This window comes from Protopterus annectens, chromosome 9.part0, assembly GCF_019279795.1.
Source record: "Protopterus annectens isolate FY-2018-M chromosome 9.part0, PAN1.0, whole genome shotgun sequence".
Lineage (NCBI taxonomy): Eukaryota > Metazoa > Chordata > Ceratodontiformes > Protopteridae > Protopterus > Protopterus annectens.
Genome location: NC_056743.1, coordinates 807,698,198 through 807,710,461, shown reverse-complemented (window position 1 = coordinate 807,710,461; position 12,264 = coordinate 807,698,198). Strand labels below are relative to the sequence as shown.

Below are 12,264 nucleotides of genomic sequence, written 5' to 3'. Positions count from 1 at the left end.
ATAGCAGTTTTATGAACACAGTTTAGAGAATTTCCACTTGGCACCCCAAACCCATTCAGAGACTAATAAGATAACTGTTTGCCACAAGAAAATGACCCCCAAGACTGAAGAATCAGAAACCATCACAGTTAAGTACATTCTGAAATTAAGCTGGTCAACTCTTACCTTCTCTCTCATGTACCTGCCCAGAATCTCACCTCAAGCACTCCAGCCAGTTAACTTCTTGCCATAGGACAAAAACCTTAACAGCAAAGAATCAGAGGCAATTACTGGTAAGGTCACTTTGAAATTAAGTCATGTATGTACTTCGACAGAGTCTCCTCGGCCCATTATCTTCTACTTCTTACATTCTTGCCAAAGATATTCAGACACACACTCCAGGCAGTCTCCTCTCTCTAGGGTCCTTCCATCAGTGCTAAATGCTGAGTAGTGATGAAGGCCTCAAGTTTCTTGTTTCAACACTAGGGAGTCAAAGTGCTGATGTTTGTAATGGTTTTCATCATCGTGCTCAAACTGTAGACAAAACAGCAGTCCTTGTGGTAGACTTATCACTCATAATTTGGGAATACCTGGTACAGTTAGGCTTATGCCCTGCAGGCACTGAATGTGGAAACGTTCAAATGAAGCAAATTAGTAAGAGATAATCCATGTAAATGACCACAAAGAAATGAAGATTTTGGAGGCATTCATCTCATAAGCTCAAAAGGGAAATTTCAAGCATGACCAGAAATGGAACGTGTACACCCAGAGCAAAATGTACTTGAGATTTTTAAGAACTATAAGAAATGGTGTAACAAGCTACTGCTACCCTCAATGTAGAAGGCCCTGTAGAGTCAATTTTTTTCTTCATTTCTTAACCAAGCAAGGACAACCTACTTTTGCCCTTTTCAGCCAAACCCTGAGCTATTGGGAAAATTAAACATATTAAGTATAAACATAAATCTAAGACACAGAGGAGCAAGATGAAAAAGACAGCTCACACAGAAAATAATTATAAAAGCTTAATTATACAAAAAGAAAAACAAAACAAAATATATACTCATAGAATATGCAATACTATAGGACCAGTAATATACAAATAAAAAAACGAAAAAGAAAAGATATATAATCATAGCATATACAAGACTATATAACCAGTGACTGTGCATCTCCTTGCCAAAATACCACTTTAGGTTCTACCACCATTTTAAAGGGTGGCAAGTCTCTGTGGTGGATCTTAGGGCAGTCATTCAATTGTCTAATCTGCATTTGAAAACAGACATGGAATCACACTGCTTGACAAGCAAGGGATGCCTATATTCCAGAGCAAGACGCAGCACTGTATAACAAAACCTACCCTTCCATTTAGTTTTAACCTCAAAGTGAAGATTGGCATCTCATGCTCTAGTATTTACTTACCCAATCTGGCTTAATCAAGGTGGTCACAGAAATAGCATCTCTGAGGACACAGTAAGAAGGCACAGGTCTCCCCCTTAAGACCCTATATGACAGAATACAGGGACAGGGATTCTAGCCTTACCTGACAGCCAAGATTTGTGAAGCCAGAGGCCTTATTTTGTTAGGAACCTTTGTGTTTCTTTTTTCGTGCTTCGATATGTAAAGTGAGATGCATGCTAAAAGATGTGTTACAAACTAAAATGGATCTGACCAGGGAAGCCACCAGAATAATAACATCTGTGGTTTTAGAAGAGATGCTGCTGGTGATTAGTTGCAAGATATAGGATTTTCTAACTACATTTACAACACGGTAATTAAATGAGATGGAGCCATCGACCCATGTACCCATGTCTATAATCACTGTCTTACTAAATATTAGGATGTTATTCATGCAGAAGATGGGTATCGATTTATTTTCTCAAAGAAAATGATTCTGCACTGCTTACCTTGAGCCCTTTCGTAGTGCACTCAGAGCAGACTCGTGTTAATTTTGAAGGGTGTTAATAGCATTAGTTGACAACAACTACACTTGGCTTATAATCACTGATAAACATGGTCAAAGATCTTTGTTGTCTGTATTAAGGTTACTTAAATAAAATGTCAAAAAGGGGCACCAGCACAAAACCCCAAAGACACCACTGGTCCTTGATCCAGTTAGCACTCCAATTTGCCACATAATAATCGATATTTAAAGGCCTTAGGCTTATGTACAATCCCATCATGCTGTATGGTTTTGAACACCTTTGCTAAATCCAGACAGGCAGCATGAACAGTGTGGCCACTATACACCATCTGCGTGACCTTTTCAAAGAAGCTCACAAGATTAAGAAAGCATGAACTGCCTTTAACAAATCCAAATTGTTGTAGGTCGAGCTTAATCAAATGTTAATGTCACAATTTATGAGATGGGGGATGATGCGCTCCATGGCTTTACAGAGAAGTCCCTAATGGCTAATGGGTCTAATTACTTGAGTCAATGGTGGGGCTACCATTACAGAGGGGCATCACCACTGCGGCACATCATGATTCATGTACACAGCCTGTAGCCAAGCTTAGGCTGAACAACTTAAGGAGAGGATCAGCAAGAGCATACCTGACACAGATTATTAGACTGCCTGGTGTACTACTGGGACCCACAGAAAAAAAGTTTTTAATCTTGGGTGAGTGCTTTAAGGAGATGATCCTCTAAGACTGTAAGGTAAAGAAGTGACTCAGGGGTGTTTTGGAGTGAGAATGACAATAGGGATAACAGTTTGTAGGGAAAATTTGAAATAAACTTGTTTGTTAGTATGTTAGCAATGTCTTCTGGATTGGACAGGAAAGTGCCATTATAGAGAAGTTCATAACAGTGATGTGAATTATTCCTTAGTTTTCTAATATAACTCAATAAAGGCTTATATTAATCCTCTGCCTCTGAAGCTAGCCTAAGTTTGTGGAAAGCTTTGTTTTCTGGTCTTATATCTGCCTTCAGTTTCTTGGTGAGGCCTTTATATTATCTTCATATTAAGGGGTTCTGACCTTACCAAGTAATCTAAGCATTGTTTTCCTTCTAATGCATAGTTTATTTATATCCAATAACAACCAGGGAGGTTTGTTATTGAATTCACCACTGTATCTGGTACTGGTAGGGACTGCTCTGTCAATACATGTATTTTTTTTTTTTTTTTTTTTTTTTTTTAAATAAGGAGTATGTTGATCCTTGGCACAAGTGTCAGCATAGCCGGGAGTTCCACTGTGGGGTTCACAAGGGAAAATTTGGAGATTTCATCATACAGTTGTAAAAGGTTTGCCTTTCTAGTTACCAAATAAGGCAGCTTGGTTACTGGGTGGGGGGGACACACAAGATAATCTGAGGGTAAAGGTAGTCTGATGTAACTACTGAGGGACCAACCAGAGGTAAGAAGCAGGCCAGAGCAGTTAACTGTGACAACTAAGTCCAGAATTACTACTGTCCCTGGTTAGATTACAGACTATTTGATCCATGGAGTTCTCATTTACCCAGTCTAAGAAACATGTACACTCAATGTTAAGATTTAAGTCCTCTGATCTATGGAGGGCTAGTTGAAGTCAGAGAATTAAAGATCCATTTCTTCCTAGGATATTTTCAAGGAGTGCCACAAAATTTTCATGATCCCCTCTGGCAATGGAAAGGAAAGGATAACCTAAAAGCTATACGTTGAAACTCAGACTTGCCTAGTAAGGTGAAGTTCTAGGAGACTCCTTAGCCATTACCAGTGATCTTAAAAGGTGCAACAGGCATAGAACCCAGGAAATGACAAGCTGCTTTCATTACACTTGAACCAAGTCTCAGTGACTACACAAACATGGATACGCTCAAGGTGCAGAGGTGTTTCCAGATTCAGCACTTTATTGCTAAGACTCCTGGCATTGAGAAGGGCCACCTTGATGTTAACCAACCAATCAGATCTTAAATTGGACATGTTGAGATGTTTATTAGATGAACCCTGCCCAAGAAAGGCAAAATGGCGGTAAAACCAAAGTTTTGGCCAGTATGCAGAAGCCTTTGAATAAGAGGTGTAGTCCATCCTTTGCAAAGTAGGATTATCGATTAGGTTGTCCCAGACGTACTGGATCCCTATAAAATGAAAGCAACTACTCAGCCAATTCTTGAATGTAATTATCTTTTCCTTAAATTGAGGCATAATTTTTGCAGAGGGGAGAATACCACTCAAAATCAGAATCTTATCAAAGTACACATAACAGTAAATTCCAGCAAGTCATTCTGCATGTCCTTCGTGGGTCTTAGTGCCAGAACTGCCAGAACGTTCCCTTCTGCATGAATTACAATTGCGTCATACTCATACTTACTGGTGGAGAGGGTTCTATTTGCACTTGATATGTCAGCAATTCTGGCGCCTGAAAGACAGCTACCTGTAACCCTGCCCTTGTTCAGCTTAGTAAGCATGGAGTCAGTGTGTATATAACAATGGAGTCACCAATTACTAGGATGTTTACAGAAGCTGATTTATTTTTGTTGGGCAATGGAGTGTTGTCATACATGATATGCTGATAAAGGGCTAAAAGTTGTAGATGTATTTGGGCATGGGGTGAGAAGAATCACTGATGTCTTCTCTTAAGAGTTCAACAAGGCTTTGGTAGTGATTTGTTTCCCCTACAACTTCAGAGTATGACAGTTTAGTGTTATTAGTATGAGGATATCGCATGTGTGTGAGTGGGATGAAACAGTGTGATGTTTATTGCATGCATCAGATTCTGACAGGGCTGCCTCGAAGTTAGTCCTGTGTTTACCCCTCTTAGGATACCAACTGCCACAAGGTTGGTAGTAGAATGGGAGGTAGTCTGCTGTCTCTCCACACTGTTATTTATAGGAATCTGGGGGGGGGGGGTTAAATGAGAATACACACTCACACTGGATATATAGGACATGGCAATGTGCAAACTTACACAGATGCTAGCAAGTCTGCTCAGGTCCACACAAACACATAAAGCCCAGAGCAGACCAGAAACAGTCGCCTACAAGATAAAGAAAGTAGGATTTTTTGCAGAAAAGACTTGGTGAAAACTTCATTTGCACATAGTAATCAATTACTGTCCAGTTACAACTATTGTGACAGTGTGCTCAGTGCAGTTGATCTCAGTATAGAGAAAACCATAAAAAGTAAAAGATCAATGAAAAGCAGCTATAAATTCAACCAATGTGTGCTTGGCTACCTAGAAACAGTAGCAATGAACTCCCACAAAAAGAACTAATATGGTCTTTAAGATGGCTCTCACTACAGACAAGAACCAAGCCAAGTGTAAAAAGTGCAAACAGTGGGTTAAATATAAAAAAACACCATGCAAAACAGATAAATTCAACAAAATTACTTTAAATGAAGTGGAAAAACGCAAAAGGAACTGCCCTAATATATTTCTGGTATAACCAATGTTCAGAATTGACCAAGGCAAGCCTTGTCTACACACTTCATACAAACACAACGTCCCTCCTGTGAATCAAGGGAAGCAAAACTGCTCAGCTTATGAGGGTATGGCATCCAGGTCAAAGGAAGTCACAGTGCCACTTTATTTGGCCTTTATCAAATCCATCATGGAGTATAATGTACCTTCAGCACTTACCTTACCAGATATATGCAACAATTGGAATGCCCACAAAGGCTCCTTACCAGGAGAATCCATGGTATAAATACATTATCCTATACAGACTACTTTAAAGCTCTGCCTCTACATGTTCTCCTATAGCTTACTGAAACACAATTATGTCTGGATCCAGCTCTGATGGACCTTTTGTACATTCCACAAACTAAGCTTCAGAACCACTAGATCCAAGATGCTTCTGACACAAATAAGACATTAGCAAGACAGGCATGTGTCTCAGAGGAGGATCCCTCTGCCCTGGAATGGGTTCCCCATCCATGCGAAGCAGAGCCGGCCCCTAACCCTATTTAAGCATAACCTTGACTAATGGATAGGAAATCAAAAATTCACCCCCAGGGTCTGGCCCCTCATGTCTCTAATACACAGAGACAAACAGTAAGGTCCAAACTAATATACCCTCCACATAACCTTTAGAAATTTCCCAACCAACATACCCCTCCTAACATATGCACATGATACATTGGGACACAAAGGGGTTGGATTGCATGGCTAGGCTTATAAAGGCCCTGGTGATCATTAGCTTAGTATACACCTATGAAACTACAAACAGTCATGTTTCAAATCTTCTGTGTTAAAATCAGCACGGACCAGCACCCTACCCTATGTATCTTACAAATGAAAAGGGCTACATCATACTTACATAGATAACATCTTGACAGAACACCAGTATAACAGCATACTACACATGAGTAAAACATAAAAGGAAAATATAACTAAAGTTGCTGCATTCATACCAATGTGCTGCCCTTCAGTCTCCGGTGACATACTGGGAGCAGTTATAGAAGTGAACTCCAGGATGTCAGGGTGGGCCAGGATGTCTGCAGAAGAAAGCAAATAAAGTAAAACATGTTAGTCAAGTGAAAGCTAACCAAAAGAAAACATTAATATACATTCAAATTAAAAATAATTTTGATTATTTATGCCTTACACAGAGATCAGAAAATTACACTCTCAAAAGAATGACACAATGGGTGCAGGCAGACATGAACATGTTTTTTACTGCAGGAAAAACAAAATAATGAACACTCGTTTCACTCTCAGAAAGATGCTCTTCAACAATAAACGCTGCAATCTGGTACGCAATATTTACACTGCATCTTCCCTGGCAAACCTCATCAGCATTTAAGAAAGTCCTAGAATGTGGTCAGAAGGCTGAATGCAAATTTGGTTAACATAGGAGGAAAAAACGGTCTAGGAAGGAATACTAACCAATCACTCAGACACATACATTTACCAACCAAACACCATCAGCACTGAAACAGTCAAAAAAGGAATTACCAACTAATCATGCAGTTCCTGCACTCCCAGGACAGAGCATCTGTTTAAGGGGAAGCAAGAAATAGTTCAAATAAATACCGAAAACAACAAAGAGTAGATTCCAAATAAACAACAAAACCAGCTGTCCTAACTTTTCAGGACCTTGTTGCACATCTTCCAGAACATCCACACACAGAAAGTACAGTTCTATCTAACTATATTTATAAATGCAAATCTTCAAGGAGTGGTTGCTGTAGTAGATTAAAACATTTCAGTTTAACCACCTTTATTCAGGTCTCCTCCCAACTAGATGATGAAAAAGTTATGGCATATTTCATGCAAGAACAAGTGCATGATTCATGCTAGCAAGGTATTGAGACAGGTATGCATGAGGTTCTCAAACATCACAGGGTACACGGTAACTAATCAAAATCATTCTAATGCCACCACAAAACATCCCTGAATGTAAAGCTGATACCAGAAAAGATCGTGCCTCAAAATCCCACTTCACTAAATGGAATACCTCTGAGATCACTCCAAATCGGCAATAAATTGAAGTTTTAGAAAATGTAATAGTAGATATGAAATCTCTGACAAGAGATGATCTTAATATAGGTCAATATTTTGTGCAAGACAACTGACTGGACTACCAGAAAGTAAAAAGAATAAAAAAAAGTTGACTTAACGTTTTGTGTTAACCTATGCAGTACACTCACCAGCTACTGCTAATATTTTTAGAGAGAACCGGAAGACTTTAAAGGGCAATAATGACCTCAGAGCTTTAACTGGTGAAAAATCAACATTTATAAATAGAAAATGGTATAAACTTAAATGGTTTATTATAAAATTCAATGCAAACAATCTTAAGCAATACAGGTAAAATGGGGGCATACTTGTGTATAAACTAAGTAGTGTAAATTTATTTCGACATCACTGTCTTTGAAGTAGAATCAATTAATTGTACATGCAGTATTTCAGGTTTTTCAATTCTCGCTCCCAGAATGTGGTTTACCTGGCAAAGTGCTACGATTGTTTTTACATAGTTAAGACTTCTAGGTGACAGAAAGAATGTACCACCTTGTGAATGAGACTACAACTCAATTTTGCCAGTTCTTTGTTCAAACACAGTACTCTAAAAACTTTATTCTGTGTAATTTAATAGTCGAGTATGGATTTTAGACGTGGTGTGAATTAAAATACACATTGATAAATTAAATGCTAGTCATTATTCTGGGATGAATGAATATTTTAACATTAAATGTGAACTAAAAAGTATAAACAAAGGTCTTTTGAAAAGTTTGACTGGTAAATGAACAAACTGTGTGATGATGTAACTGGTACTTAATGAACTGGTGCTTTTCATACTTGTTTCTGATGAAGACTGGAGATTAAAGATGAAAGAAATAAACCCATCTGGAAGACAACTTCTTTCTGTATTTTAAAGAAAAGAAAAATGGCTGGGAAGAATCCTGCAGCTGTTCAGCAAAAGTTCACATTTCACCTTTAATACAGGAGATGTCTTCTTGTAATCTAAAAGAAGACTAAATCAACTACACTAAGAAGTGTTTAAAACATAGCTCTCAACCAATCAGGGACAAATCTCAACAGAATCAGGGACAAATCCAGAAAAAAATCAGGGATGCTTTTAAAATATTAGTTCTATTAACTTGAAGCATTAACAGAATAAGAGAGTAAGAAAATGTGAATTAATATACATTTCCTTAAGTAAAATAAGTGTGTAATTATTAATTATTGTTATTATTTATTACGTATAGTTCACCACATTTTGTTAAAATACCACCAGTGTTAGGAAGGATTAAGAGGAAAAGAGCTAAAATTTGAATGAAAATCAGGAACAGATGAATGCATGGTTTAAAATAAAACACTGAAGGGATGTATAAAGTTAAATAGCTAAAGGCTGTAAAAAATAAAAGAATTTAATTAGCTATTCAGAAACTTCAAAAATCAGAGGCTGAAATGAAGAAAAGACTGGTTGGACAGAACACCTCCCAAGATGAACGACTTTAAAATGTTAGGTTTCCCTGTGTACTTCTGTCTTCCGAGAGAGAAACTAGAAGGAATAGACTGTATTAGTTTTATTAAAGAATAAATGAGCAACTAAAATGGAGCTCCCCAGTAGAATAAGCCCACCAAAAGTCTTTTTTCCCTTTCCAAAACGGATTTTTCCTTCCTCTAATCCAACATCAAACACGTCAAATGTAAAAAAGTATAATTTAATAATTGCTGCACTTGTTTTATGTCTGAACTTATTTTTGTTTGCCTTTCCTGCATTTATTTGTCTCATTATCTGTTAGATCACGAAGGCTACTAAGAGTTGCAGAGGAATTAGGTTAAGTCACTTATTCCAACCACAGAGCCACTAAAAACATGGCTCAAACAGCGGCATTTACATGTGCCTTATCATGTCACAGACTGTCAGTATCAATCACACATCAGATATAGTCTAGCCGGGAGTCTGAACAAAAGTAAGGCTTTCAAGATTAGTTTTCAGATACAAATGAACAAGAAAACACTACTCTTATTACAAATTAGTTTTCCTTCCCTTTAATCAAACTGAATGCCACAAATTTTTTGTCGATATTTGATTTTCTATTCTTTTGACATTGTGCATATTTTCATGTGTTTTGCTACAGCATTTTTGCATTGCATATAATTTTGTTGAGACAAGTCAGTGAGTTTAGAAAGAAAGATTAAGAAAGACTAATTGTAGGTACAATATTAAAAAATGAATGTAACACAACAATCTCAGCACAAGTAATTAATAAATCACAGGAGTCAGATTTTTCACAAGAACAGTGAACTACAGTTGTTACTTTGAAAACAATAATTAACTCAGCTATATTTTCAAGCCTGTCATTCAAAACATTCCTTAAAATGCTGCATCAGAGATGGCCACTAATTAAAATCAATGGAAGCAATGTCATTAAAAATGCACATTGCTGCTGACAGTCGAAAGTTGTAGATTATAATGGGGGCAGAGCCTAGATGGCTAACTGATAGCAGTACATATTGAGAGCTCCATAAACTACTATAATATAGGAAAATTTTATTATTTTCAAGTTTAAAACATCAGAAATCTATAGATAAACTACTAAACTGCATAAATATAAATTTTGGTGGAGATGTGCAAAAATGTTCCTGTCAAGTAACTTGGAGATGTATTGAGTCACTGAATATGAACAACTCAAGGAATTCTCATCCAGATGCTGCTTTGAAAAAAGAACTGCAATTGATGACAGCTACCTTACAAGAACTATCTTTGAAGATGGATGGCTTTAAAAATGACTTCGAAAACCACAAATTAAATTCTCAAAAACAGACTGATACACTTAAGGAACTATTACAGCAACACCATACAAAAATAACAAATAGAGACTTGTCTAAATGACACTGAAGGGAGACTAAAAGAGGAAGAATTCCAAAAAGAATTTCTGCTTAAACAGAACACATGGCTGCTTAACAAAACAGATGACTTAGAAAACAGGGAAAGGAGAAACAACATAAGGATCTTTGGTCTGTTTGGTCTGCCTGAAAACACTGAAGGAGAAGACATTACTTCATTCTTAACAACCTGGATTCCTGAAATTTTAGACTTGAAAGAGGGACTTTCATTTGTAATTGAAAGGGTGCACAGAGCACTGAGGAAACCTGCTTCTAACTCAACAAATACTCCACCTAGATCCATAGTTATACAATTTCTTTCATTTCTGGACAAGGAACTAATATTAAAATCTGCTTGGAGAAAATCACCCTTAAAATACAATCAAAGCCCGATGAGGTTTGACAATGATTATTCTTCCAGAATACTAGAACAAAGGAAAAAAGTCTGGCCAATAATAAAACTGTTGAAACAAAACATTAAAGCACATCTAGCCTTTCCACCCAAGATAAAAATACTTTTTCTCAATGAGATGAGAACCTTTAATGACTTAGAAGAAGCAACTATATTCATCAAAAACAACAACATAGTGTCTATTCCAGAAGAAAAGGAATGGATGACCCCCTACTCTTAAAAGAATAAAAAAAACAAATCCTTGGACTGATGCTAGAAAGAAGAAATAAAACACCGATTCCAAGATAGTTGTCTCAAAAAAAGCTCTCAAAGTATCAGCTGATATGGTACATCACTGGTCATCTGTTTTTATTTAAAAAAGAAGGAGGGTTTCTTAAACAACTGAGAAACTATAAAGATTTATTCAGAATGTTCAAAGAGTCCAATAATTCTTCAGAAACAAAGGTAGGTCAAGATGGGTTACTATTTACATGATATACAAGCCAAACAAAGCAACATATAATACAAACATAGAAGTTTCTATTCTCCTACTTGAACTCAAGGAATACTTATCTTGTTCATTTTTCATTGATTTTACTTATAATTTAAGTAATTAACTAATTCAACAAGGCACCATTCATCAGACTTCAGACTCAAATGTAACAAATTAACATGATATATAACAGCAGTAACAGTAGAGTGTTTTGGAAAAAAAATGCTATCATAGAGAGTAACGCCTTCTTCAGTTAAAGTATGATTTAGACATTTCATGTATATCCTGGTTAAATAATAGCAGCAAGCCCTTAGTACAAATGTCATCATTATTCTGTCTAAACATAGTTAATATCAATTATGGCAGATATCATAGCTTCAAGTGCTGTTTGATTAAGCCTGACATGGTGTATGTGGATGCAGCTGTTGTTATGTTGCAGTTTTCGTCTCCGGGAAGCTGTGGGTTGCTGTTTGTGATCGAGGTTTACTGATGCTTGTGATCGAGGTTTATTGATGTTTTAGCCTGGATCTAGGGGAAGGGGGTGGACAAAACTGTGATTTGGGAAAGTTTGGCAGAGAATAGTTTGTTTATACATCTGCTAAGTGAGAGGTGGGAACGAATGTGCTATTTCTTGTTGTGGCAGCTTTTTGGGAGGTTTTTTTTTTTTTTTTTTTTTTTTTTTAATTTGTTTGCTCTCCTTTTCCTGGCTGCTGCCTCGCTGAAAGGGAGGGAATTTAGGCTTGAAGTTTCAGTGAAGTGAAGCTTTGCTTCAGGTGCATCGCGAGCCTCTGGTATGCAATACACATACACATTAATAGAAACAGATGCTCCCAGGTTGCTACGGTAACAGAGACAGAGTAACGATGATGCTTAACGACTCTGAGGAGCCTCCGAGATGATTCTCGGCAATGACGTTTTTGCTTTAATATATATATATATATATATATATATATATATATATATATATATATATATGGCTGTTTGGTCTCCCAACACTTTGTTTAGCTCATTAGGTTGATTCTTGATTTAAAAAAAAATAAGTGCAATTTTATATTTAAAATGTATTTTGGTCCAAACACATTAAGGACTTACGTAAGAGTGGAAGTCTGAGTTATTGTGAAAGACTAAGAGCACTTGGTCTTGTGCA

At 37.0% G+C, this 12,264-nt stretch overlaps 1 protein-coding gene across 4 annotated transcripts in view; it reads right to left on the bottom strand.

Annotated features, from left to right (window-relative positions):
* SLC11A2 (solute carrier family 11 member 2) overlaps positions 1-12,264 on the bottom strand; it is a 614,374-nt gene that overhangs the window by 374,774 nt on the left and 227,336 nt on the right. For all 4 annotated transcript variants that reach the window (XM_044083456.1, XM_044083455.1, XM_044083459.1 and 1 more), the window contains one exon: positions 6,309-6,392. In XM_044083456.1, coding sequence (XP_043939391.1) covers positions 6,309-6,339 — 31 coding nt within the window. In that variant the 5' untranslated portion in view covers positions 6,340-6,392. The remainder of the gene's footprint in view (positions 1-6,308; positions 6,393-12,264) is intronic.